We start from the raw sequence: 26,895 nt of genomic DNA, 5'->3' as shown, positions 1-26,895 counted from the left end.
CTTGTTATCTCAGATTCTCCAGCATCTGCAGTTCCTACTATCTCTGAAACTATCAATCTCAAGCTGATTTTACTCAGACCAGGCAGGTAGACTCTCACTGGCAACTGCAACAAGGAATGCAGCAGAGATTGGCTGTCTCTATAACCTTTTTTCTGATTGAAAAAATGCAAAGTACGGAGATTTTCCATTTGTTTCAATGGAACAGTTCTTGTGTGTGAATATTTGGAACTTACAGCACTCACAAATAACTCATACTGCAAGCCCAATTTAAAATTATTTTGTGGTGTAATTCTTTGTACCATAACAGAGTCACATCTAAAACTGGGCATGATGTTCTGAGCTTTACAAGCAGATGCTTCTTGAGCACGGTCAGCATGCTGCCCATTGCAGTTGGTAAAAGTGACATTTGTTTCATAAAGTCTGCAAGCTGCTGGTGCATACAGTATCATATATAAGGCTGGTGTGGTAATATATCACCTTATTAATTTGTGTCATAGGAAAAATGGCTTTGTGGTTACACATTGATCAGATGACTAGGTCTTTATTTACAAGGCTACCAATAAGCTTGATCTTGTACAATGTGGAACTACAGGAAGCCAAACACATATACTGATGATTGAATGTAGGCTTTCAGTAGTTAGCGTTGGAAACACATTTGCATATTTCTCAACTAATGTATTCAAAAACAATTGCTTCACTTCATCAGTAAAGTTGAGTGTATTATGGTCGTTATTAATCTGTACAAATAATTTCTTTGTGCAGCTGTGGATCCAGATATTTCAAACAGAAATGTCTCCTACACATTGGAAATATGCAGTAGTTAAAGGGTTAGTGTCATTCTATCTTGATAATGCTGCTCTTGATAACCAATAAAGATCTTGAATCCCTACAGTGCAGAAAGAGCCCATTCAGCCCATCAAGTCTGCACCAACCCTCTGAAGAGCATCCCACCCCATTCCCATAATCCCACATTTACTGTGGCCAATCCATGTTTGGACTGTAGGACGAAATTGGACCACGTGATGGAAACCCACACAAACATAAGGAGAACATGCAAACTCCACATACACAGTCACCTGAGGGTCAAATTGAACATGATTTCATGGTGCTGTGAGGCAGCTATGCTAACCTATTCACAAGAGCTTGACTGAGAGGGGATACAATGGCCAGACTGTCTATTTGATATTCATGGTGTCATTGGAACGAAATTCAACTGTACAAGTTACTATGTAGTTTGATGAAAACAAATTCAGACAGAAGTAGCACATCTAGATTGCCAAGATATAGTGGCCTAGTGCAACTGTCAATGGCCTCCTACCATTCACCAATATTTCTCAGCTGGTACATTGGTGAATAATCTAGTAATGTCAAAAGAGTACATGGATATAGTATTTCTCTTGCTATATGAATCAATATGTATGGTCTTTGTGAAAGTGATGGTACCCTTCACAGTGTATATGGGAACTACATTTAAAACATGTTTGTTGGTCAATTCATGTTGTGCCAAAGAAGATACTGATAAAACAGTGCAAAACATTGCTTTTGTCTGACTTGGGCACCCCATGCATGGGAGGGCACATGAACGATAAGGATAAATTCTAATTATATAAATCGCCAAGCAAGTCACAATCCCAATGCATAGTCCAACAACTGCCTTTGCAACTTGCCCTGAAATGTGGCTGTCTGGTCATGTGCAGAGATGAACTTGGAGCCATCACAATGAATATGTTGTTGATGCAGTCATGTTTGTGAGCATTATTACTCCTGTTCCTTTGGGGTATAGATATGTATGCCAAGGTTTGCTTGGAAGTTATGCAAAGCCATCAGACTTTTGTGCTGCATGTGAAAATTTACGATTCATTGAGTGTTTCACAATATGCATGCAATAGAAGCACTTTCAGGATCTCAGCAAATTTTATTAACAGACAGAAGGATAGAAAATGCTATTTAATTCTAGTCTATGAAGAATGTAAAATTGACAACCAGCACTTTTTCTTCATTGTGGATAAATCATAATTTGCATTTTTCTTTAATTGAGTCGGCAAAGTGAAGGGCCAATCAAAACCCATAGTGCAGAACATCACATAGGCTAAAACGATGGCATAGGTAAGAAGTAATCATTAGATGTTCTCTGGGGAAGGAAAGAGTTAGAGTGGTAGATGTTGCAATAGAAAATGTAGTGATAGGGTTTAATGAATATGCAGATAAGGTATACTATAACGCAAGTACGACTTTAGAAGTAATTTGATAGAAACTCTGCTGGAAGGTTGGAACAAGTGCAGTTGTAGAGTCATAGAATCATATAGCACAGAAACAGACCCTTCATCCAACTAGTCCACGTCAACCATTTTCCCAAACTAAACTTCAGTCCAATTAATCCCTCTCGCCTGCATTTGGCTCATATCCCTCCAAACCTTTCCTATTCATAGATGTATCCAAATGTCTTTTAAATGTTGTAACTGTACCTACATCCACTTCCTCTGATAGTTCATTCCACACATGAACCACTCTCTGTGTAAAAATGTTGCCCCACATCCTTTTTAAAACTTTCTCCCTCACCTTAGAAATGTGACCCCGAGGTTTGAACTCCCTATCCTAGGGTTCTAGGCAGAAATGTCTGTTGCCATTTCATCATATTAATATTGTTAATAAATACTGTTCAAAGAAATGCCTTGAGATCTGGCTTGGGCTTATCTGAAGAACATAAAAACCCATACTCAAACATAGTATTTCCACAACTGTAGGGATTCTATGATGAATTTTGGGACCCAGGTGAATAACTTGTATTTCTGGCTGCAGTGAAGCCAAGAATGGACTATCTGTTTGTTGTCACACCTCCAACTTTAAACCCTTTTAAGTAAACATGGACCATCTTTTGAGTTATAGTTATTTTCAAAGTATCAGCCAGTGTGTATCATTTGTTTTTGTAATTAAAAATTTAATTCCTAACAATAAAGTTGCACTCAAACACAAATGATAAAATGAGACCCTTGTAACAATGCATAGTAATTATTTCCTCTGGTGGATTTGCACAATATTTTTGAACTATGCTATGTAGATCTGAAATTTTATTGGTGACTGTTTTTAGATTTATGGCTGTACGTTCTAGTCTTACCCACAAGTGGAGTTTTTTTGTTACTATATCACGCCCTTTGTTTAATCTTACAAGGACTTTACTTGGCCTTCCTTCACATCTGTTTCTTTAGCTTTGTAGAAGGAGAAGGCTGTTCAGAAATTGCTGATGGGGATAACCTCTTCAATTTTTATATAATGATTATGGATTTCTGATGCACTCTTGCTGGTATTTTTAACTGAATGTGTAGATGTGAACTGCATAGTACTTCAAGTGTGACCCAACCAATGTTTCAAAGATGTTTTTCGCAGCCTTTCTACTTTTCAATTCTGTTTTGAAATAAACTCCCACACTTTCCTTGCTGTTTCAATGATCTTGTCAACCCGGGTCACTACTTTGATTTACTTATCTGTGCTTTTGAAAATATCTGCTCCTCTACTCCATGTATACTATTTCCTGATGAGTATGTAGCCTCTGAATTGCTACCAAAATGCTCTACCTGTTGTGTTATCCGTAATTTACCTATTAAATCCCCATTCTGCAAGTTTTGTTCATTTATTCCTCTCTTTTTTTGAAATGGTGGCATCAGTGGAGACACAAATGCAAAGAAGACAGTATTTTCTCAGAAGAATCAAGTAGACAAGAAGCGGAATTGAAGAACCACATAGCAATGTGGAGTACCATCTATGAGATATTCTGCACTATGGGGGCCTAAGAGGATTTCCCAAATACTTCCCAAAGACCTACCAGAACTGTGGAAACTGAGGTACTCCAAAATGCCAGCCTGTCCGCTCCAGCAGAGCAGACCCTATCCTTTCAGCAGCCTTTCAATGCTATTGAAGGATTGATGTAGATGCACAGATGGGAATATGGAAGACATTATCCACAGTGATAGGCCTCCATTTGAAGCAGCAGCAGCTCTGGGTCTGTACTTCTGTAAATGCAGTGGGTCCCATTGTCAATGAGTCCTTGGCAGGGAAGTGTTGACAAAACATCAGCAGATTTTCAGTCAGTTCCAGCAGCCTTCAAAAGCCATTTTAGTCCCAAGAAAAATCCTGTTATTGAAGGTGTTCACTTCAACCTGCAGCCCCAAGCAGCCAGCGAATCAGCAATCTCCTTTATTATTGTTTTACATAGGTTGGCCAGTTTACACAGTTATGGCACATTGAAGCTTATTTGAGATAGAATAGTGGTTGGAGTCCTTGATTACAGACTCTCTGATTTTTGCAATGTAAGGAAAATTTAATGTTAGGGTAAGCTGTCCCACATATTTAAAGTAAAGCATGCAAAACCAGAATATGTTATGGCATAATTCCAGGGCTCAATCCAATTAGTTGGCTAGGCCCAAATATATCTACACCCCCCTAAAAAGAAGCCTATGAAACTTGGGAAAATGTTGGAAGCACCATTTTGAAATACTGGCATTTTTCAGTGGAAGATGGCAATACAAGCAATAAAAATCATGCAGCAGGGAAACACCCAGTGCATGCCCATGAAAGCCAGAGAATCCAGCCAACTGAACAAGAGAAAGCACATTGAACTTCTGAAGAAGGCTCAGTGGACCTTTCCACAGACACTGCCAAATCTGATGAGTTTTTCTAGCAATTTCTGATTTTGTTTCTGAGTTCCAGCATCCATAGTTCTTTGGTTTAAATTTCTGCATCATTTATGAAAGCTTTTGTGTATTTACCTTCCTAGGCTAAACCAGAAAGTGGTAGTTAAAATAATCCAAGTACAATCATGTATATAAAGCAAAAGAGAGGGAAAGAAAGATGAAATTGAGAGAAGAACATAAAAGAAGCAGAAGGAAAATAAACAACTTTCCTTTTAGAAAATTCCAACATTAATTAAAACCTTAAGAGATGTAGTTCCATATTTGTAAAGGTTGATTTTCAGTAGCAACATAGTGGTTTGATTATAAATATGACCAATGTTGGATGGGCAAACATGTTCCACTCCCATTCTTTGACTGGTCATGATAAAGCTTTAAAAGTATAGTGATATTATCAATCGTACTGTATAGTTATCAGATTATATTTGGTCCAGTATCAGAAACAAGTTAGCCAGGTTTCTTGGCCCTCAGGCTGTTTACCTGACATGGAATGTATTCTGTAAATATTAATACTATTTCATTTATATTCAGTGGAACATTCTACACAGGGACAAATTGAATTTTATTGCAAATTTTGAAATATTCAAGTCATTTTTTTTAACAAATGGCGTGAATAGTTTTAAAAGAAGGACTGTCGCAAATAAAAAATACACAGGTAAAGATACAGAAATTATTAACAAAGTATTTATACTGTACAAATATACATTTGACCCTTCTGGAAAACTGACACATACATGTAGCCCCAGGCTGAAAAAGGTCTGCAGGGTGTTACCTTAAAAGTACTTTGGACAAATGATGGCTAAACTCAGGAGAAAAGGAGTTTGCACAGATTGTCCCAAATGTTAATCTGTAATGAAAGTCACTTCGCACATATAAGCTTATGGGATGTCTTCAGTTGTCACTAATTTAATTTGCTTCTCTGGAAACATTAAGCTAGATTCTGAAATCTTCTCTCAGAACCTTCTATGAATGGTGATGAGGCCTTATAGTGGGTTTTCAACTCATATATTTTGATTTGTGGAGTTTCATAGAGAGTGCAAAAGGCTATTGTCCCTCAGATAAGTAATCTCAGATTCTATCTATTCTTTTTTTAAAAAAAAGCAACTTCAATACACTCAAATTGGGTCATGTGATCACTCTCTGAAAGTTACGTAGACTGGATGTCTCCATCTATACATCTTGATCCTTGCAAATACAACACTTACTCTTGTGTTGTGCTATTTCTCACAACTAGTATGTATTATGTCACAAAAACAGAAGTTGCTGAAAAAGCTCCGCAGATCTGGCAGCATCTGTGAAGAAAAAAATCAAAGTTAATGTTTCGGGTCTGGTGACCCCTCCTCAGAACTGAGTTTTTATTTAGTATACATTATGCCTTAAACAAAATGCACAGGATATCATGACTGTAACATAGTATGCAATCTAAAGGGATAAATGTCTTAAACTGTATCTTAACTAGATCACTTGAAACATTACATGCTGATGGAAGCCAGTTACTGTTTGCAACCAAATTGCCTATATTAGCCCAGGCAGTGAAGTGCCTGCGCTATAATATACGTGTATGCAAGGAAATGTACTAAACCTTTATTAAAGCTTTCAGTACTATGTTACCCATGTCAAGTTGTGTTATGAGAGCTAACATAAGTATTTCCCCATCAGGTACAAATACCTTACTGAAGGCAGAAGTCCACAATGTGGTGGCAGATTATGGTAAGTTGTGATAGTTATGTGTAAAAGAGTCCATGTTCTTGGTGGCAGCCACATGGAGACCTCAGAGAAGCTCAGCTAGATGATAACCCGAGACTCCAAAGCATGTGAGAAACAAACAGCACCAATTCCTGTGATCAAAACAATGTAAACAGCCATAAGGCTCTAGAACTTTCTTTCTACTCAAATTATAAGTTCTGAAAAGCTAGAATCTCTGTATCTTTTTAAGAAAAAACAAACCACCAACCTGCTTTCCAAAAATAGAGCAATAAAAATACAAGATATAAAAATACATCCTCACAATGACAGTGGTGGCTTAGAAGTCCCATGAACCAATGGTTAATCCATTAACAAATCTCCCTGTGTGATTTTGAAGGAGCTAATCAAACTGCTTGATTCTTTCTGAAAAGAATCATTTATGATGTCCTTTTTTTAAATACATCTTTTTTGGCCATATATATTTCCATGATGCAGTTCTTTGGTTAGGATTTGAATTTCTTCTGCAGTGCCCATCCGTGAGATGGGTCATGAGATAAATGCAGCACCTAGAACCTCGCCATAAACAATTTGTACTCATTAATATGAAAGAAATAAAAGCAGTTCCATGATTTAATGTAATTAATGAAATACAAGTCTAAATAATTTATTTTCTTGCAGTACTTTTGTCAATGTGTGTTGTGACCATACTATGGCTGTAAGAGGTGTATTTAGTCCTTTTTTTTATGAAGAAAGGTTGAGAAAGAGGTGTTGAGCAGTCTGCTCAAAGTCAATAAACTAAAAAGCTTGTGAGGCCTTCAGTTATTTTTAAAGTTGGAACAATAGAAGCAGCCTGAATGGGTGGGGTCATGCTCCCACTGAACCATGATTTTTAGGTTTAGCTTTCTGCAGTTTCTGGGGTATTAAAGCTGGATGTGGTGGCTTGTATTCCTCTCTCTGTTACAGCTAAAAGAGAATTAGAATTAACTTTATTGTCACATGTACTCAAATGAGTACAATGAAAAGTTTACTTAGAGCACCATCTTAGGTACAAAGGTACCTAGGTACAATCCTTAGTTACAGAATAGAGAAATGCAGAAAAAAAAGGTACTACACAACTATACACAGTATAACCATAGGTCAGAAAAACAAGAAGCGAAGTTAAAAAGGCGAAGATCACAGTCTCTCTCCAAAGGCTCTCCACAGTAGACCAGGACAGGGGGCCTCCGTGTGGTGTGACCGCTGGCTACTACCACACTCCGTACTGGGCTGCTGGTTGCTGGTGTGTCCACTCTGGTCGCTAGTCCCAGCTTTGGGCTGCTGGTCACTGGTGTCCTGGATTCGGGCCGCTGATCGCCAGTGTCCACGTTCCATCTACTGGTCACTTGCATCTCCACTCTGGCCATTGGTTGGTAGTGCCCTTGCTCTGGTTGCTGGCATCTCTACTGACCATCGACTCCACTTTGGAGGCCAGGAGCCAGAGACCTGGGCCATGTGTCTGAGGTCAAGAGAGGGGGCAGAAAGGGAGAAAAAGAAGAAAAAGAGCGGGCTGAGCAGAGGAACTTCAGTTGGAGCATCCTACTCTGCTGCCATCTCAACAGAAGCTGACATTCTCCTCCTGCTGGTAGAATTGCATGTGAGACAATCTGCTTTTACTGAATTTATCTTTGCCAAGGGTTTATGGGATGTTACTACATTGGAACAGTTAATTCGTAGTAGTTAGTTATATATTATTTTGTTTAGAATTAAAATAGAGTTATAGTTAAGTGAATTCTTTTCTTTTATTTTTATTTGTATTTTAACTGAAGTGTAAAAATAAAGTGTCTTGTGCTTAAAGTCAAGTAGTTTGATCAATCGAATTGCATCTGGAATGCAATGCCTTTGATTTACCTATAAAATAAGAAAAAAGTTAGGATCTAGGCTATCTTCTTAGTATATTTTGAGGGGGTTTGGTCTGGTCCATAACAGTGTGTATTGGCTTACACAGGGAATCGGTCAGTATTTCTTTGGCAGGTATTCTTTAGAGTCATAGAGATATACAGCACAGAAACACAGCCTTCAGTCCAACTCATCCATACTGACCAGGTATCCTAAATAAATCTAGTCCCATTTGCCAGCATTTGGCCCATATCCCTCTAAATCCTTCCTATTCATGTACCCTTCCAGTAGGATTTAAATATTGTAATTGTACCAGCCCCCTCCACTTCTCTGGCAGCTCATTCTGTACATGCACCACCCTCTGTGTGAAATAGGTCCCTTTTATGTTTTTCCCCTTTCACCTTAAGCCTATGCTGTCCAGTTTTTGACCCGCCTACCCTGGGAAAGACATTTGCTATTCACCCTATCCATGTCCCTCATGATTTTATAAACTTCCTCAGCTTCTGACACTCCAGGGAAAATAGACCCAGCCTAAGCAGCCTCTCCCTATAGCTCAAACCTTCCAACCCTGGCAACATCCTTGTAAATCTTTTCTGCAGCCTTTCAAGTTTAATGTCTTTCCTTTAGGAGGGAGACTGGAATTGAATGCAGTATTTATTCCAAAAGTGGCCTTACCAATGTCCTTTATAGCTGCAACATGACATCCCAACTCCTATACTCAATGCACTGACCTTTAAAGTCAAGCGTACCAAACACCTACTTCACTACCCTGTCCACCTGTGACTCCACCTGAGTTCCTGGTTCCACCAGGGAAGTGAAAAGTGCACATCCTCAGGCATTGGCTGGAAGTCAAGGTGCCAGAGAATGTAATCAATACTTCTTCAGTCGACAACTCTTGAGTTGGTTGTAGGTAGTTTCCCTGAACCTCTGTGACTTCTTTGATCTCGGTTTCCAATGTTCTCTGTAGCTGATAGCTGCTGATTGCTGTTTATTTTAGTTTGGCCAATCTTTCTGTCAGGTGCCATTTTTCTGGGCAGGTCAATTTAAAATGTTTAATTTTGGTCGCTTGACCACAGTCCCTCCTATTGATCCCTTGAGGTGAGACTGCAATTACAGGCTCAGTCCATGCTCTCGTGCAGGCATGTATCAAGTCTCAGATGGATAGACAACTCCCTGAGTATCTGGGTTCCCCAAAGTATTTATTGTATCCCTCCTGTACTTGCTTTATCTCAATGTTGTTGTTCTGAGCCTGTACCAGATCTTCGACCTCAGTTTGTCTCACAATGATGATGTCTATTTGTTTTGAAATGGGGAAGCTGCCATGGTTCTCCTGCATGGACACCTGCTTAACTAATGGATCTATCCCTATGTTTCCAGGTGGGGAGAGATGGTGGTTGACTCTAACCTTAACAATACCGTATTCACAGCCTTGGGCTGTCTGGAGAATAAACTTGTACAGGGATGCAGATGGTTTTCAGTCTGCTGAGATGAATCCTGTAGCTTCCCACAGTGGCAAGAAGTCAGTTAGACTGTTACAGACTGACATGCTGTCTAAGTGCCTGTCTGCTGGTTGTTGGGGTGGGGGGGTGGTGGGGGCGGGGATAAGTGGTGATGTTCCAGGATGGCTGACTACAAAGGCTACAGCTGCGAGCTCACAGCTTCAGTGCTCATTTTATTGAGAAGCTTCAGCACTAACTCTATTAGGGGTTCACTTTTCCAGATATACACCACATTCTGTCTTTCACTGCAGGGAATCTGTCTACAAACATTCTTACAGGGGGCTCTCTCTTTTGCTCCCCAGGTTCCCTTGGGTTGTTCTCATTTTGTTTTCTCACAAATGGTCCCTTGGGGATATTTGTTGCCATTGTCCTGACACTCATGGGTTTCTCCTCTGTAGCGCAAATTGTCTGCTAGGAATATGGGCACTTTGGCACATTTAACTGCAATCTCACAACCCCGTAACATTAGTGTCCACTGCAGTATGTGGTTTTGGCTGACCGTACCAACTTTAATGCTGCTGTCCAGCAAAAGTTGAATGGCGGAGTGTTCTACCAGAATGGTTAGGGGGTTTAGGCCAATAACATCAGCAAACTTTGGTTTCTTACTTGTAAAGAATCCCTGATCTAATGGTGAAAGAGTCTGGGAGGTACAGGCGACCGGTCTGAGTTTATTGTTTCATTCTTGGAGAACCACAGCTGCCAGTGGGGCATCTGTGGCTGCAACTTCCAAAGTGAAGGGAAGTTCTAGCTCTGGTACTACAGGGCGGGGGCCTGAGCCAGGGCCTGTTACAATTCAGCAACAATGTCCGTACGCTGTTCAGTCCAATCCTTTGGGGCATTCCTTTTAAGGAGCTTGGAGAGTGAAATGGCTTTAGTGGTGAAACCATTAATGTGGTTCCAACAATGTCCCACTAAGCCCAGAAAGGAACACAACGAGCTTACATTCCTGGGAAGGGGCAAACAGGTTATGGCCTTGATGCAGTTCCCTTCTATTTTGACTTGATAGAGGTGTACAAAATGATCAGAGGTATAGATATAGTGGACAGCCAGAGACTTTTTCCTAGGGTGGAGGTAGCTATTACGAGGGGGTATAGTTTTAAAGTGAGTGGAGGTAGATATAGGGGAAATGTCAGAGGTAGGTTCTTTACTCAGAGAGTGGTAGGGGCGTGGAATGCATTGCCAGAGAGGGTAGTGGAGTCGGCCTCATTAGGGGCATTTAAGCAGCTATTAGATAGGCATATGGATGATAGTATAAGGTAGGGGTGGAGGTTAGATAGACGTTAGGTTTAGGGTAAAAGTTCGGCACAACATCGTGGGCCGAAGGGCCTGTACTGTGCTGTACTGTTCTATGTTCTATTTTGTGTTTCTCCCGAGCTATCACAGTTCCCAAGTATGAGACCTGGGACCTCATGATATGGGCCTTCTTGGTCTTAGTCTTTAGTCCTGGGCTGGTGAAGAGGGTTAACAATTCCTTTAATGGGATCAAATGTTTGGACCTCATCTCTGTCTGCAGGAGGACATTGTCCATGTACTGTACCGAGTATTCTGGTCGGGAACACTTCTCTAGCCCTTTAGCCAGCCTCTGATGAAATACTGACGGAGAATTGGGAAAACCTGGGGGAGAGCCGATCCATATGCATTGCTGGTCCTGAAATATGAAGGCGAATTTATATTGGCAGTGTTAATAGAGGGGTTGGACCAAAATCCATTACTGATGTCCAGTACAAGGCAATATTTTGCCTGTGGGGCCTGTATCACCATAGTTTTAGGGTTAGTTGCTGCCGTTGGTGCCATGATTGGGCTGGTTTTATTTAGTTCCCTGTAATTGATGGTGAGCTGCCAAACGCCATCCGGTTTCTTAACCAGCCATATTGGTGAATTGTTGGTAGATGCGAAAGGGTGTAGAATTCCTTGCTTTAACAAACTGCTAATGACCTTGGCCATCTCTCCCTCTGCCTGCCTGGGAATGTATATTGTCTTTGTTGGCTTTGGGTCTGATCTGTCTATCACTACCTCACCCTCTACATGACTGCAATCGTCTTTGAGATTGCTGAATGCATTCTTGTGCTCTGTGAGAGCTGCCTGTGCTGCTGGGTCCTCAGTCATTTCGGTGGGTCTAATCCACAATTTCCCCCGTGGTGTGAATTCTCTGTGTGTATGAGCCTGTCACCATCTCTGCTGGGGCCTCATTGAGCTCAGGCATTTACCAAAATACCTCAATTAGCCAGGTCAAAAGATAAAGTACACTGTACTTACTCATAAAGTCTGAGCCTAAAACGTGCTCATTGTCTATGTGGAGATTAACTAACACTTCTGGGTGATGCCAGTCTGTGTCTCCCAGTTTAAATTCTATAGGTAACACAGTGAGGGGCTAGAGGAACACAGCAGGCCAGGCAGCACCAATTTTCCTGCTCCCCCGATGCTGCCTGGCCTGCTGTGTTCCTCCAGCTCCATATGGTGTAATCTATGACTCCAGCATCGACAGTTCTTACTATCTCTAAATTCTATAGGTTCTGTCTTCATCCCCTCCTGTAGGTGTCCGGTGAATCCGCTCAGAAGATTTTTCTTTTGGGTGCGCCATGATTGTCAAAGTCTCGGGATGGGTTAAGTTTTGTTCTGGAGGCCCCGTGTCTCATAAAAATAAACTCATCGGGGTGGTCTTCCAAGGGCCATCCCACACTGTCCCACCTGGAGCTGCACACCCACTGAGGAGAGACACCTTTCCGTCACACTTTGGGGAGTGTATCCAAAAGGGGTACAAGCAGTTAGATGGTGGGATTTCCTCCACTAAATTTGGCTGCGTGATCTCTCCCACCAAATTAACTGCTTCTTGTCTCCCAGGTCCTTCCAGCAGCATGGACTAGGGTATGGAGCCTGGATCCTGTGGTGGTGCTAACTGTCTGGATACCCTGCAGTCCTTGCAAAATGGCCTACGTGCCCACAATGGTAGCATTTCCCTTGCGGAGGTGGCTGCTGCCTGAGACTTCCCTGACACTGATCCCTAACTCTCACTGCAGGATGGACGTATGGAGGTGGCTTTATGTTGGTCGCCCCCTTTGTTCCTCCATGCAGGTCGGAGTTTGGGGCTATTACTGGATGCATTTTTCTCTTGCCCAATTTGCAGCTTATCTACAGGCTTGATCTTCCATTTCCACCTGGTCTATCCCATAATTGCTGTCCCCATTTGATTAATTGTCACAAGCGTGCATATCATTCCCTCTTGCATGGAAAGTTGGGACTTTAAATTTTCAACCCCGCGCTGGCTTTTCGAATGGTTCATACCGTGGGCTCTATTTTCTTTGCCTGTCTGGTGCGGAACATGCTATGTGTAACCTATAGGTGCCTGCACTTCTCGGTCAGCTTGTCCACAACTTTTTGGGCTATGTCCCAATCGCTGACCATGCTCTGTGCCTGCTGGTACACTCTATTGCACTGGGTCTGAAACTGCCCCAAGTGTACCACATTTCACCTGGTTCCTCTGCTCCTGTGCTGCTGCTTTGAATCTTACTTTCTCCCGCTTCATTTCCTCCTGCTCCTTATTTCGCTTCACTGTCTTCCATTCTCTACGTTTCAGTCGCTCCTATAGTCTTGCTGAGTTTTAAAATGTGCTTCCTTTCAGCTTTCTGTGCCACCTCCCAGCATTTCTGCCCTGTGGGTCCCAGGTTCGGTATTTGCTCACTGCACTGGGCAACCCACCTGGGTCTCATTCCACTCTGGGCACTGTGTCGTTTCTCCTATTGTTTCATTTCAATTCAATGTTCTCTCTCTGGGGTCCCTGACCCGATATTAGCTGCTTTTTCACTTCACTGCGACTCTGGATCCCCGAACCTTTTCGCCATCTCTTATCTTATGTGTCCCCAACCCTACTCTAACTTGTCTGTATTCTTGTAGGTCCCCGATACCAATATCTGGCTTCTTGCCACCTCATGGTCATAATACCCTGTAATGTCTTCCTTGCCTTTGTTTTCTCTGGGTCCCTGATCCTGTACTGACTCTGGCTATTGGTCCTCCTCACGTTAGAACCACTTGGTTTATGGTCCAATCACTGGTCGGAAACCTTCACCCTCTTTCACCCACTTGAATCCTGGATGTCATGTGGGGCAGCTGCCCTCTCTTACCAGGCTCAGGCTGGATGTCTGAAAATTCAAGGTTGGCGGGTTTTGACTTTGGAGATAATACAAAGCCAACCCAGGGACACCAAAGTTGTCTATGCTTCAGACACTTCAACCAGTTTATGTATTAAAAATGCTTCACCCAAAAACTCTTTGGCAGTGAGGCAAAGGGACACTAAATTTGTTTTGTGGTTCAACTCGATTTTATATCTTACTGAAAATTTTGGGTTTTGGCATCTTCTCAGTACCTGTAAAGTTCTAAGGTGATCCTGAAGAACGAGGGGGCATATTTTTTAAGGTGAGAGGAGAAAAATTTAAAAGGGATATGAGAGGAAACCTTTTCATGCAGAGGGTCGTTCATATGTGCAATGAACTGCCCAAGGAAGTGGTAGATGCAGGTACAGTTACAACATTTAAAAGAGATTTGGATAAGTACATGGATAGGAAAGGTTAAGAGGGACATGGGAAACTTGGTCAGCTGGTTGGACTGAAGGGTCTGTTTCCATGCTATATGACTCTATGACTCTATATTATAGGTTCTTGTGAGCCATTTTGGAGCACTTTTTGTTTAATCTATCACAAAAGATTTGTCCCTTTACTCCAAATACTTTTCCTTGATCGGTTTCACTTTACCTCGTGTCTATGAATTATTCAAAAGGACTAAGATTGACGGTCTCAGTGGTTAAGTTCTGGGTGTCAAAGGAAACCTCAGCCCAATTATCCAGTTTAATTCAAGCCTTTTAAATTGAAATTCCTATACGTCACTTCTCTCTTGCCTCTGCATCCCTTCCTTATCTCTTTAAAGAGCTCTTTCTCTCCTTTTTCTCTCTCTGAAATACTTTTTCTCTTTCCTCTCTTTCCATTTAAAATTGTAGTTCTGGCCTCTTCTGTTTGAATTAAATCCTTGACATTGCTACCTTGTCTGCTTCCAGTTTTACATTATCCTCTGGCTCTTCCAATTCAGTACCTAGATTGCTGGCCACCAGTTTTAGTATTTCCTGTTCTTAGCTTTTGGTCTAAATTCTATCTTCAACTGCTGAACCATACTTTTCAGATAACCAGGTACAATACCTTTAACTGTTCTAAGTTGCTGCACTTTGCTGTTGAAGCTCAAAACTTGACATTCTGGCTTGCATATTTTTGCTTTCATACAGAAGAAATCTTTGCCAGCATTTCTGTTTCTTAAAAAAAATTATTTTTCTCTCTTCCAATTACACTCATTAGATGCCAGGCTCAATGTAGGGCATAAGCATCCAAATATCTGTTATGACTGAGGTTTTGGAGGGGATCTAATTTCTTTCCTAGTCCAGAAGACCATAAGAAATAAGCACTGAAGTAGGTTGTTCAGCCCCTCAAACCATTCAATAGGATCATGGCTGATGCCATATTCCGCACATCCACTTTCTTGCCCTTTCCCTGTAACCCTTGATTCCCCTACTGATCAAAAATCTATCTATCTCAGCCTTAAATGTGCACAAGGACTCTGGCCCACAGCTGTCTGTGGCAAGCAGTTTGAAAGACTCTCAACTCTCTGAAAGAAGAAACTCCTCTTCATCTCAGTCTTAAATTGGAACCCCTTTATTCTGAGACTATACCCTCTGGTCCTAGACTCTCCCTTAAGAGGAAGTATTCTCTCGATATTTACCCTGTCAAGCCCCTTAAAAATCCTATATATTTCATTGAGATCACTTCTCATACTTCTAAACTCCAATGAACAGAGTGCCAACCTGTTTAGCCTTCACTCATAAATCCCTCCACACCAGGGATCATGCTAGTGAACCTTCTCTGAACTGCCACCAATGAAATTATATCTTTCCTTAAATAAGGGGACCAGAACTGCTCACAGTACTCCAGATGTGGTCTCACCAGCAACCTGTACAGTTGCATTAAAACTTCCCTACTCATATTCCAACCACCTTGAAATCACAACATTCCATTAGCCTCCCTGATTATCTGCTGCACCCATGTGCTAGCTTTCTGTGTTTCTTGTACAAGTATCCCCAAGACTCTGTGTGTCACAACTTTCTGCAGTATATCTCCATTTAAATAATATTCTGTTATTTTGTTCTTCCTTCCAAAATAAATAACTTCATTTGCCAACTTTTTGCCCACTTACTGAAACTATTAATTTCTCTCTGTAAGCTGTTGTATCCCTCTTACAATCTCCCTTTCCATCTATTTTAATGTCATCTACAAATTTAGCTACAAACCATTCCTTCTTTGAAGTCATTCATATATATTGTAAACAATTATGGTCCCGGAACCGATCCGTTTAGAAACCCACTGGTCGCAGTCACCAATCTGAAAACGAACCCTGATCCCGTGTTTTCTGTCCAATAACCAATTCTCTATCCATGCCAGTATACTACCTCCAACACCATTGGGTCTTATCTTATGACTTAACCTTTAATGAGGTACCTTGTTGAATGCCTTCTGGAAGTCTAAATGCAACACATCTACTGGCTTCCTTCTCTCCAATCTGGTTGAGACTGCGTTGAAAACACTAATAAGTTAGCCAGACGTGATTTCCTTTTCATGAAGCCATGCTGACTCTGCTTGATTAGATTATGATGTTCCAAATGTTCTGCTATGACTTCCTTTGTAGTTGATTCCAATACTTTTCCACAATAGAAACAAAGCTAACTGGTCGATGGTTACCTACCTTTTGGCTCCCTCCTATTTTGAAGAGGGGTGTCACATTTTCCTAGTACTCTGGTACTTCTCCAGAATCCAGATTTTTTTGGAAAATTACAAACAGTGCATCCATTATCTCTGTAGCTATCTCATTTAGGATCTTAGAATGCAAGCCATCAGGGCCAAGGGACGTATCTACCTTTAGTTGTATTAGTTTATCTAAAAATACTTCTTTAGTGATGGTGATGGTAATGGTACTTCATTCTTCCTCCTTATTCATTCATATTATGGAGTATTTGAAATATCTTCTGCCATAAAACGGAAGCACTCCTCCTCTGGTGAGAGCAATGTTTGAATTTAAAAACAGTGGTGATATGCCAATTATACAAGTATCAGATCGTATTTAGTTCACTATCAGAAACAGGTCAGCAAGATTCGTTAACAAATAGTATCTAGTTTATTACAAACAAAACATACTCAAGCAAAGATGCAAAGATTATTAAGAAAAGGTTGAGACTGTCCAAATATATATAAATACTTAAAACAACCCTTCTTGAAAACTAACACACAATCCTAAAGTTTGAGAAAAGTGTATAAAATTTTTAAAAATGTTTTCTCAGAAGTACTTTGGCCAATTGACAGTTAAACTCAGGAGAAAAGGATTATTACAGATTATCCCAAATGTTAATCTGCACCCAAAGTCACTTTGTACAAACAAACAGTGAGCACTTTCCAGGATTGGTTGTCACTTGCTGTAATCTCTTCTGGAGACAGTAAGCTAAATTCTGAAATCTTCCCAAACCCACCATGAATAGTGATGAGGCTTTCCAACAGATTTTCAACTTATGCTTTGATGAGAGGAGTTTCAGAGAAACATAGAGAGTGCAAAGGTCTGTTTCTCCTCAGACGAGTCTGACTGTCTATTTTCATAACTTCAGTAGCTTTATTGCATCCACAAAGTGGGTTGTTTAACTGCTATGTAAAAGTATTGTATTGTAGATAGGATGAATGCATATAGTCTTTTTCCCAGGGATGGGGAATTGAAAATTAGAGGGCATAGGTTTAAGGTGAGAGGGGAAAGATTTAAGAAGGACCTGAGGGGCAGGTCCTTTTTCATGCAGAGAGTGGTGTGTATATGGAATGGACTCCCAGAGAAGGTGGTTGCGGCAGGTACAATAGCAACGTTTAAAAAAGGTTTGGATAGGTACATGGATGAGAAGGGTTTAGAGGGATATGGACCAAATGCAGGCAATTGGAACTAGCTGAGTGGGCACCATGGTCAGCATGGACCAGTTTGGGTCGAAGAGCCTGTTTCCATGTTGTGTTACTCTGGCTCTGACTGACAATGTTCCTTGCAAATACAGTATTATTTCTGTTGTAGGCAGGACATCGGATGCATGGAAATATCAGCACCTGCAAATTTCCTTCCAAGCAACACATCATCCTGATCTAGAATAATATCACCCTTCCATTGCTATCATTAGATTGGCACCTTGGAACTTATTCACTAATGGCACTGTGTGTGTACCTGCCATCACCACCGCTCCCCATCCCTTTCCTGCCTCCAAGTACTTCAACGGTTCAAGAAGGCAGCTCATCACTCTCAAGCTCACAACCCTTGAATGAAAAACAATTTATCTAATTTACACTATAATTATGATAACGCCTCAATACCTCTGCAGAATCTGAGCTATTAATGCAACATTTACCATTCAGCAAATAATTATAAAACTATGACAAAAAATTCCTAAACTTAATTTATCCCTTTGCAGCAAAAAATGTTCTAAGTGTTGGGTTTCTGTGGTTACATTTAAATTCGTGCCATAAATACAATGTTGACAATGTATTGAAACTACTTCATTTTAGTAAATACTAATGTCATTACCAAGTGAACTAGTATTAATTTGCCTTATGATATGACAATGGAATATTGACATAAAAATGAATAATAAGATACATTAGAATAAATGACTGAAGAGAAAAAAGGCCTTTCAAAAAAATAACTTACAAATAAAAGAATTCTGATGGGTTCTTATACTACTGTATAGTGACACCAAGAATGTTGGGTTTTGGTACAGATCTCTCTCTAATGGGCTTGTGTCTGCAACTGGCTTATTCAATAAGATGTTCTAGCACTTTTCATTTAAAAGGGAGCTGTATCAACGTGTGCTAGTGTACTGTATTTTCTGTAAAAATTTGCTAGATGGAAGGAAAAAGTCACCTGCCTACTTATTCAGTACTGAAAGAGTGCGTAGCAAGGGAAAAAAAAATTAACTTGAACAATTATGGCTATTGAGGTGGATCTGTTATGATGAAATATTGACTAGAATTTATTTTTTCCATATCAGTGAGGACAATGTGAATAGATTTCTTGTTTTTTTGCTGTTGAAATCATATCTAGCACTATATCAATGCAAGTTGTTATTTTGTAAACACTGATAGAAATATTGGTTGGAAATTTTCACTGAAAATGTATAGAGCTGTTTGTTCCACTTCAGCTCTAATAGAAGGTAAATGAGGTCAAATTGCAAAGTGTAGTGGTACTAGAAAACTCATTTCATCAGAACTAAGTACTCTAAGAATGCATAAGTTTTCAAATAACATTGCTCATTTGACTCTACAATTACTATTACTGTGTCATTATAGAGGCTATGCCAGAGAGGCAAACATTTGGTGTACACTACCAACAACGTGCAAGTATATCATGCTTCCAACTCAGAAACAGCCCAAAGGATCTTACAGATCTGAGAATGAATGAGCTGTCAAATGAAAGAGAAAACACGTTGAGTGGAGTTAGGGAAAGGAACATTTGAAAATAAATATCTTCAGTTACCTTTTGAAAACAGGGAAAGAAGGGATGAAGAGAAGAAACTCTAGGAAAGAGTTTCAGCATCAAGGTGATAGTAGCTGAAAGAAAGACTGGAAAAGTTGGAAGGAGGCGGAAGGAGAATGAGAAGTATACTGGTCCAGGTGAGTCTGCAATATAACATTTTGTTAAGCAAAAGAAAAAGGTCATATATTACTTGGAAAGTAGGAATCTAAATGGGCTGATCAAAGGAATGTGAAATGCATAATCACTAAAAGTAGTGATGCACACCAATAAAGTGGTTCGAAAGCAATCACAGGCTTCATGGCCATTTGTTGAAGAATATAATTTTTAAGTAGAGAAATTGTGTTTAAATGGCAACGAATCTCAGTTAGACTATATTGTGTCCAACTCTGGTTATTGTATTATATAAAAGAGAGATAGAGAGGCGCTAGAAAGTATGCAACAATGATTAACAAGTATGGTACCCAAACTAGGATCCATCAGAAAGGATGAACAGGCTGGATCTCTTTGTCTCTTGAAAAGGTTGACAGGTAGACAAGAAAGATTTTCTTGTGGAAGGAGAGTAAAAATCTAATCATCATCAGTATAAGACAGTCACCAAGAAATCAGACAGAAAATCTGAAGAAACTTTGATATGACCAAGTCTGGAGGGGTAAGTAAATTCCTCTCTTTGTCTCCTGGTATTCGTAATACAGAGTTTGAACTTTTAACAAAGGTGTGTTAGTTTTCAATTCTTCCAGCAATATCTGTAGTCAAGCAGTCTTGTCTCCAAAACCATTTGAAGGTCTCATTGTGAGCTATATGTACCAGGTGATGAGTTTTAATATCCAGGTTTGAATTGACCTATCTGGGTCTGGGAGACACTTCCAGGCATTTTCATTCCTCTGCATATCCCTATGAGTTTGATTACTTTCAGGCCTGGTATTTTAACGGCAATGTTAAAAATGACCTAAAGATTCCAAGATAAACTCACTAGAAAATGTTAAGCCTTGTTCAATCAATTATAAGTGCATTTTCAATTGTGCTGTAAGTTACAACTACTGCCAAATAAACTCTCTGGCACTGAAAACCACCTTTTACGAGAATAGAATCTCATTTGTTGAGACTTGAAAAAGGATTCTTCATTCATGTCTTTTTTCAAATTCAATTTTCTGTATCTTTTTGTATCTGATCTGATATTATACAATCTAACTGCACCCCTGCCTCAGTCTGTGTGCTGTTTATTAACAATATTTCAGACTGATTGCTTTCTTGTCCTGTTCCCACAAGTCTCTTATGTAAAGACAGGGAGCTCATTTGACTCTACAATTACTATAAGATTGAATGCCACATTTCATGGAGACTCTATGGCTATCAGTAACTGAGGGAACTATCCTGTCTGCTGCTCCAAACATGAAAACAAATTATTTTGTATCAGCATGACCTTTGGATTCAATAGAAATGTTCGGTGAACCTACCAATTCTCAACTGGTTTACAAGGTTGTCTCCTTCCTAATGATCATTTTGTCTGTAGTTAAAATCCTTTGAGGAATTCTACAATTAGTTGATTTAGATGAAATGAATGGCAGATGTAGCTTGTTCTTGAATATTTTCACTTTAGCTACCATGTCATCTCTGGCTACAATATAAACCAGAGGGTCAATGCAGCTGTTTAAACTGGCCAGACCTCTGGCAATCTGGTAAAGCAAATAAACGGCGCCGGTATTCCGCGCACAAAGACCTTTCAATTGAAAATATCTGGAACTTAAATTAACATAACGCAAAACATGATAAGGTGTAAAACAGATGGAAAATAAAACCATTATAACGATCGCAAGGTTCCTGGATCGTTCCTTCAAAGTGTTGTCCAGATTGTTATTTCTGCTGAGAACTACAGCGATTTGACAGTAACATGCTATAATGGTGAGGAGAGGGATGCAAAATCCAGTGACAGTAATAATCTGCACGTACAGGAGGTAGTCTGTGAGTTCCTCGTTCACGGTAGTGTCGTAACATTTGGTGCCATTGAGGTTCGTCTTGGTGAAATGTAGATCGGCTGAGGTTTGGGTTAGAACCAGCCCCCAGACCAGGAGGCTGATGAGCAGCGAGTGGCGGCGATTCCATCTGCCCAACACTTTCATGGGGTGCACTATGCCCAGGTACCGCTGCACACTGATACAGGTGAGGAATCCGATGCTGCCATACAAGTTCAGGTGGAACAGGAGCCTCGTTATTCTGCAAAACGCTTTCCCAAACATCCAATGGCTTTCGGTGGCATAGTACACCACCAGGAAGGGCAAGCTAATGACATACAGGAGATCAGCCAGGCCCAGATTAAACACGAACATGTCCAAGCTAGTCCATTTTCTCCATTTCAAGCACAAAGAGATCAACACCGAGCAATTCGCGGAGAATCCCACCGCAAACGCAATGATGTAAATTACTGGGATAAACTTACTCTGAAAGTTCTTGTTGATTTCACAGAGGGCAGTTTGGTTCAATTGTTTGGAATCTGATGTTGACAGCACGGCAAACGAAGTGCTTGCTTCCGACATTATGAACAGAAGAGTGTTCTGGATCTAAAAAAGACACCCGCGACTTTGCGACTTGCTGGTGATGCTCAATTGTCCCATTAATCAAAAGTGAGATGGAGTACACAGGAACAATCGGACACAGCCCAGCTTTCGAAATTAATTCTGATGTTCGATAAGGCAAGCAATTGAACGCGAAAATTTACTGGCTTCGACATCCAAAGACCAAACCACGCCCCCTTGAAGCAATAATTCTAAAATCAGCCAATGTAAACTCTTGCTCCAGCCATATACAATTTGTGAAAGGCAGGTTCATGATTCTTATTCATAACTGTGACAGTGTGTTTATACAAACAGTTTTATTTTATAGTGACAGAGTAAAGTCATATCAGCTAAAAAGGCAGACCCAACAAATATATTTAGTGTTTTTAAGGTTTGAACCATAACACCATAATACGTTACCGAGGAAAGTTAAAAAACAAAATTAAACACTGAGCAACTTAATGCCTTTTGGGCAGGTGGCCAAATACCTTTCTAAAGAAATCGATTTTAAGGATTGGTTTAGAGGAAAAACGAGATGTCAAAAGGCGGAGCAGTTTAGAAGGAATTACAGAATTTACTTATGAGTTGATCAAGGAACTAGATGAGTGCTGATATTTCAGAGGTCTGTGGGGTTACAGGAGATTATAGAGAAAGGGAAATCAGAGAGGCATTTGAGAGTAATGGTGAGAATATTAAAATCAAGGAATTGCTTGACATGGAACTAATACAAGTCAACGAACACAGGGATTGATGGGAGAATGGGATGTGGTGTTTGTAAGAATACAGGCAACAAGGCTGAGGATGACCTGGAGAATGTGGAGTGCAGAATGTCAGATACAGCCAGGAATGAGTTGGAAGAGTCAATAGGCAGGTGTTATACCTTCTGTGATTGCCATTTCTGCTACCTCCAACAGGATGTCACCACCAGACACACATTCAATTCTCCTACCTTGTAAGCCTTCCACAGGGACTGTTTCCACTGGGACAACCTGGGCTACTCCTTCTCCACTCCTAAACACTTCCCCACATCCCCATGGCACCTTCCTATATAAAAGGTGCAACACTTACCTGTTTACCTCCTCCTTCCTCACTGTCCAAGGCTCCAGATATACTTTCCAGGTGAAGCAGCGATTTACCTGCCCTTCACTCAATCAAGTGTTCACTATTCACAATGTGGTCTCATCTATATTGGTCAACCACTTTGCAGAACACCTATGTACTGTCTGTAGAAATGACCCTGACCTTTTAGTTGCCTGCCACTTCACCATGTCATTGTCTTCCCTGGCCAACTTCTCTGTTCAGGGTTTGTTGCAATGCTCCAGTGAAACTCAATGCAAATTGGAAGAACAGCACTTAATTTTCTGCTTAGAAACTCTGCAGCTTTCAGGACTCAACATCAAGTTCAATAATTTTAGGGCGTGAGGATTTCTTCCATGACCTTCCCCAACCTCTACACTCCAGGCCTTGTCATTGCATAACCATCCCACTGTCAACTACTAATGGTCCCCATTAGCAGCTATTGACTCTCTCAGGCTGACCATTACCCATTTCTTTGTCTGCCTATTTGCAATTCTCTCTCTCTGGGCTCCATCTCCACCTATCATTTACTCTTACCCCTCACTTCACCCCTTTCCCACCCTATCTTCAGCATATATGCCAATCCTTTCCTAACTACAACCAATTCCAAAGAAGGGTCACTGGAACCAAAACATTAACTCTGATTTCTCTGCACAGATGCTACTGAGTTTCTGTTTCAGATTTCCAGCATCTGCAGTTCCTTGCTTTTTTTTGGCCATTTGCTTAACCTGTCCACATCATTCTGTAGATTCTTTGTGTCATCGTCACCACTTGCCTTCTCACCTTGTTTTTTTGGTCATCTACAAACTTGGCTATAGTACATTCACTTTACTCATCCAGGTCATTAATTTATATAGTAAATAATTGTGGCCCCAGCACTGATTGCTGTGGAACTCCATTTGTTACAGATTGCCATCATGAAATGTCCCCCCTTATCCTAACTTTCTGTCTTCTATTAGTTAGTCAATCCTTTATCCAAGCTTATATACTACCTGTAACACCACAGGCTCTTACCCTATTAAGTAGCATAATGTATGTTACCTTATCAGATGCCTTCTGAAAATCCAAATTACTACATTCACTGCTTCTCCTTTATGATAATAAAACAATGAAGGGTCGTTGGACCCGAAGCATTGACTAGGCTTTCTTTCTATAGATGCTGCCAGACCTGCTGATTTTCTCCAGAAATTTGTTTTTGCTTCTCCTTTATATCCTGCTTGTTACTGTCTCGAACAATTCTAGTAAATTTGTCAGGAATGATTTCTCCTTCATGAAGCATGCTGACTCTGCTGGATCATATTATGTATTTTTAAATGCTCTGCTGTTACATCCTTTATAATAGGTCCTAAGATTTTCCCAATAACCAATATTAAGTTAACTGGCCTATAGTTATTTATTTTCCATCTTCTTTCCTTTTTAAATAAAGATGTTTTGGCAGCTTTCTGATCCTCTGGGACTTTTCCAGATTCTAAGGATTCCTCGAAGATTACTACCAGTGCATCCATATTTTTATAGTTACTTCTTTTAATATTCTAGGATGCATCCCATCAGGTCTAGGACACTTATCAGTCTTTAGCCCTATTAGTTTTCCTCACAGTTTTTCTCTGGTGATATTTATTGTATTTATTTTCTCTCCTTTTGGCCCTTGATTAATTAGTAATTTTGGAACACTATTCATGTTTTCCATTGTGAAAGCTGATGAAAAGTTTGCATTCAACTCCTCTGCCATTTTTTTGGTTTCCCCATTATTATTTTCCAGCCTCGTTCTTATAAGGTCTATGTTCACTTTGGCTTTCTCTTCCTTTTTGTCTATTTAAAGGAAGTCTTGCTCCCCATCTTGATATTACTTGCTGCTTTACTCTCAAAGGTTATTTCCTTCCTGTTTATTATTTTTGATTGTCGTTTGTTGGATTTTAAAACTTTCCCAATCATCTAGTTTACCACTAACCTTTATCACATTGTATGAATCCTTTCTTTAAATTTAATGCTCTCCTTATCCATGGTTAGCAATTTTTGGCTTATCCTCTTCCTAAAATCCTTCTTCCTCACTGGATTATGTCATAACTGTGAGCCATGAGCTATTTTTTGAAACATCCGCCATTGTTCCTCAATAGCATTTGTTGCTAAACTTTCTCAGTCGACTCCAGCTGGCTCTTGTTGGATAAGCAGTCTGATAATTCAACAATAGCGGAATAATCCAGAGCAGTGGTGAGACAATGCTGAATGTTATCAGTGTATATGGTAAGCTTTTGAATTTGTGTCATTGGGGGAGCTTGTTGATGAAAATTAGAAGAGGGCAAGGGATCCTTGGGGAAACATCTGACAAGATGATGAGATAGTGGGAAGAGATGCCATTGTGATTGTTACTCTGTCTATGAGCAGATAGATAAGGAAGGAGCCTGGTAAGGACAGTTCCCCCAGTCAGCTGCCAGGAGAGGCATTGGAGGAAGATATGTAGTCATGAGAGATGATGTGGATAGCTTACAATATCACTGAAATCATAGAAATGTGCAACACAGAAAGAGGTTATTTGGCATTTTGTACTTTTTTTTGGTTTTCTTCCCAGTGTCATCATCCCCATTGCTGTCCTACCATCTCCAAATACACTTCTATAGACTGAAAAATGGTTGAATAAGTGATCTGACCATTGTGAGTACCTTTATGTTGCATCTGTAGATCTATATTGCAACATTCAGACCCACTGTTTTCATTTTCTCAAATGTTTGTGTTCAGAACATGAATCATTTCATCAATAGGAAAAAGGAAAAAGTGGCACTTGCCAGCAAAAGTTGAAAAAAAACAACTACAAGAGTTGAGATAGTAAGAACTGCCAATGCTGGAGTTAAAGATAACACAGTGTGGAGCTGGAGGAACACAGCAGGCCAGGCAGCATTAGAGGAGCAGGAAAGTTGACGTTTTGGGTCAGGACCCTTCTTCAGAAATGTAACTACAAGAGCTGGATGCACATAAAATAAGGCTTGCAGAACAGGAAGTTAAATTGGTACAGAAAAAAATGAAGAATTAACAAACCTTCACAGAATAAACGAAGGGCAGTGTGCAGTCGCAGATGGCGTTCTAACTCAGTTTGAGGGGGAAAAGGAAGGGAGAAAGTGAGAGAGAAACAGAGGGACAGGGTAAAATATATCAAAGGAATTTGATGGTGGGCAGGAGAGGTTGAATGTATTAAAAGCCAGTATGTAGAGGCATGTGAAAGCTTTGGATAAATCAAATGAGGATCTCAGTTGACAATGTCATTAATTGGAACAAAAAACAGCATTCTGAGTGCTGCAGAGAGAGAGAGAGAGGAACACTTAGATCAGCCAGTTTGCAAGTAGGAGTTGGCTCGAGTAAACACTAAACTTCAGCAACAGGTTGGAATGGTCTGTACACTACGAGCATATGGTCCCCATATTGGGGCATTGTGAACCTCTGAGGATACTGAAAGACAAATATGCCATATGACAGAGAGACCAATAAAAATAACGTATACCAACCACTTGTTGCAGGTTCACCAGAAGGGCATCAGTAATGCTGAGTCAGGTTGTGTATTGTCATATGCTCAAGAGCATTTACAGAGCATTGCTAGGAACATTAAGAAATTAGAAACAGAGCAAGGATTTTATGACACTTCCTAGAAATTTACCAACTTACAAGTACTAAATGACAATGAAAAGAACAAATTGTTTCTATTTACTTTAGCTCCAGGAGTTACTGGGCTTTAACTTGAGAGGCAAAAATAGAGGGGTCACATAGAAAGACATGAGAAATCAGGTAGCGAAGGCCATGGATTTGTCAAGGACAAATGCCTTCAGATTCTAGAACAAACTCAGCAGTGGCCAGATAACAGTCTGATTGCATTTGCAGGTAAATGTGGGCAGTTTATACCAGAACAAATATTGCGCTTAGTCCAAATCAAGGCAACTTACAGGGATCAGCCCTTAATTG

General features: G+C 40.3%; 1 protein-coding gene across 1 annotated transcript; it reads right to left on the bottom strand.

Annotated features, from left to right (window-relative positions):
* Window positions 1-20,793: 20,793 nt before the first annotated feature.
* Window positions 20,794-21,855, bottom strand: LOC109926230 (P2Y purinoceptor 1-like). Its single transcript, XM_020526108.2, has one exon. It carries the CDS (start codon window positions 21,853-21,855, stop codon window positions 20,794-20,796), a length of 1,062 nt encoding a protein of 353 aa, XP_020381697.1.
* Window positions 21,856-26,895: the final 5,040 nt, after the last annotated feature.

This window comes from Rhincodon typus, chromosome 19, assembly GCF_021869965.1.
Source record: "Rhincodon typus isolate 14 chromosome 19, sRhiTyp1.1, whole genome shotgun sequence".
NCBI lineage: Eukaryota > Metazoa > Chordata > Chondrichthyes > Orectolobiformes > Rhincodontidae > Rhincodon > Rhincodon typus.
The sequence above is the reverse complement of the archived record's forward strand: the minus strand, read 5'-3'. Positions and strand labels throughout refer to the sequence as shown.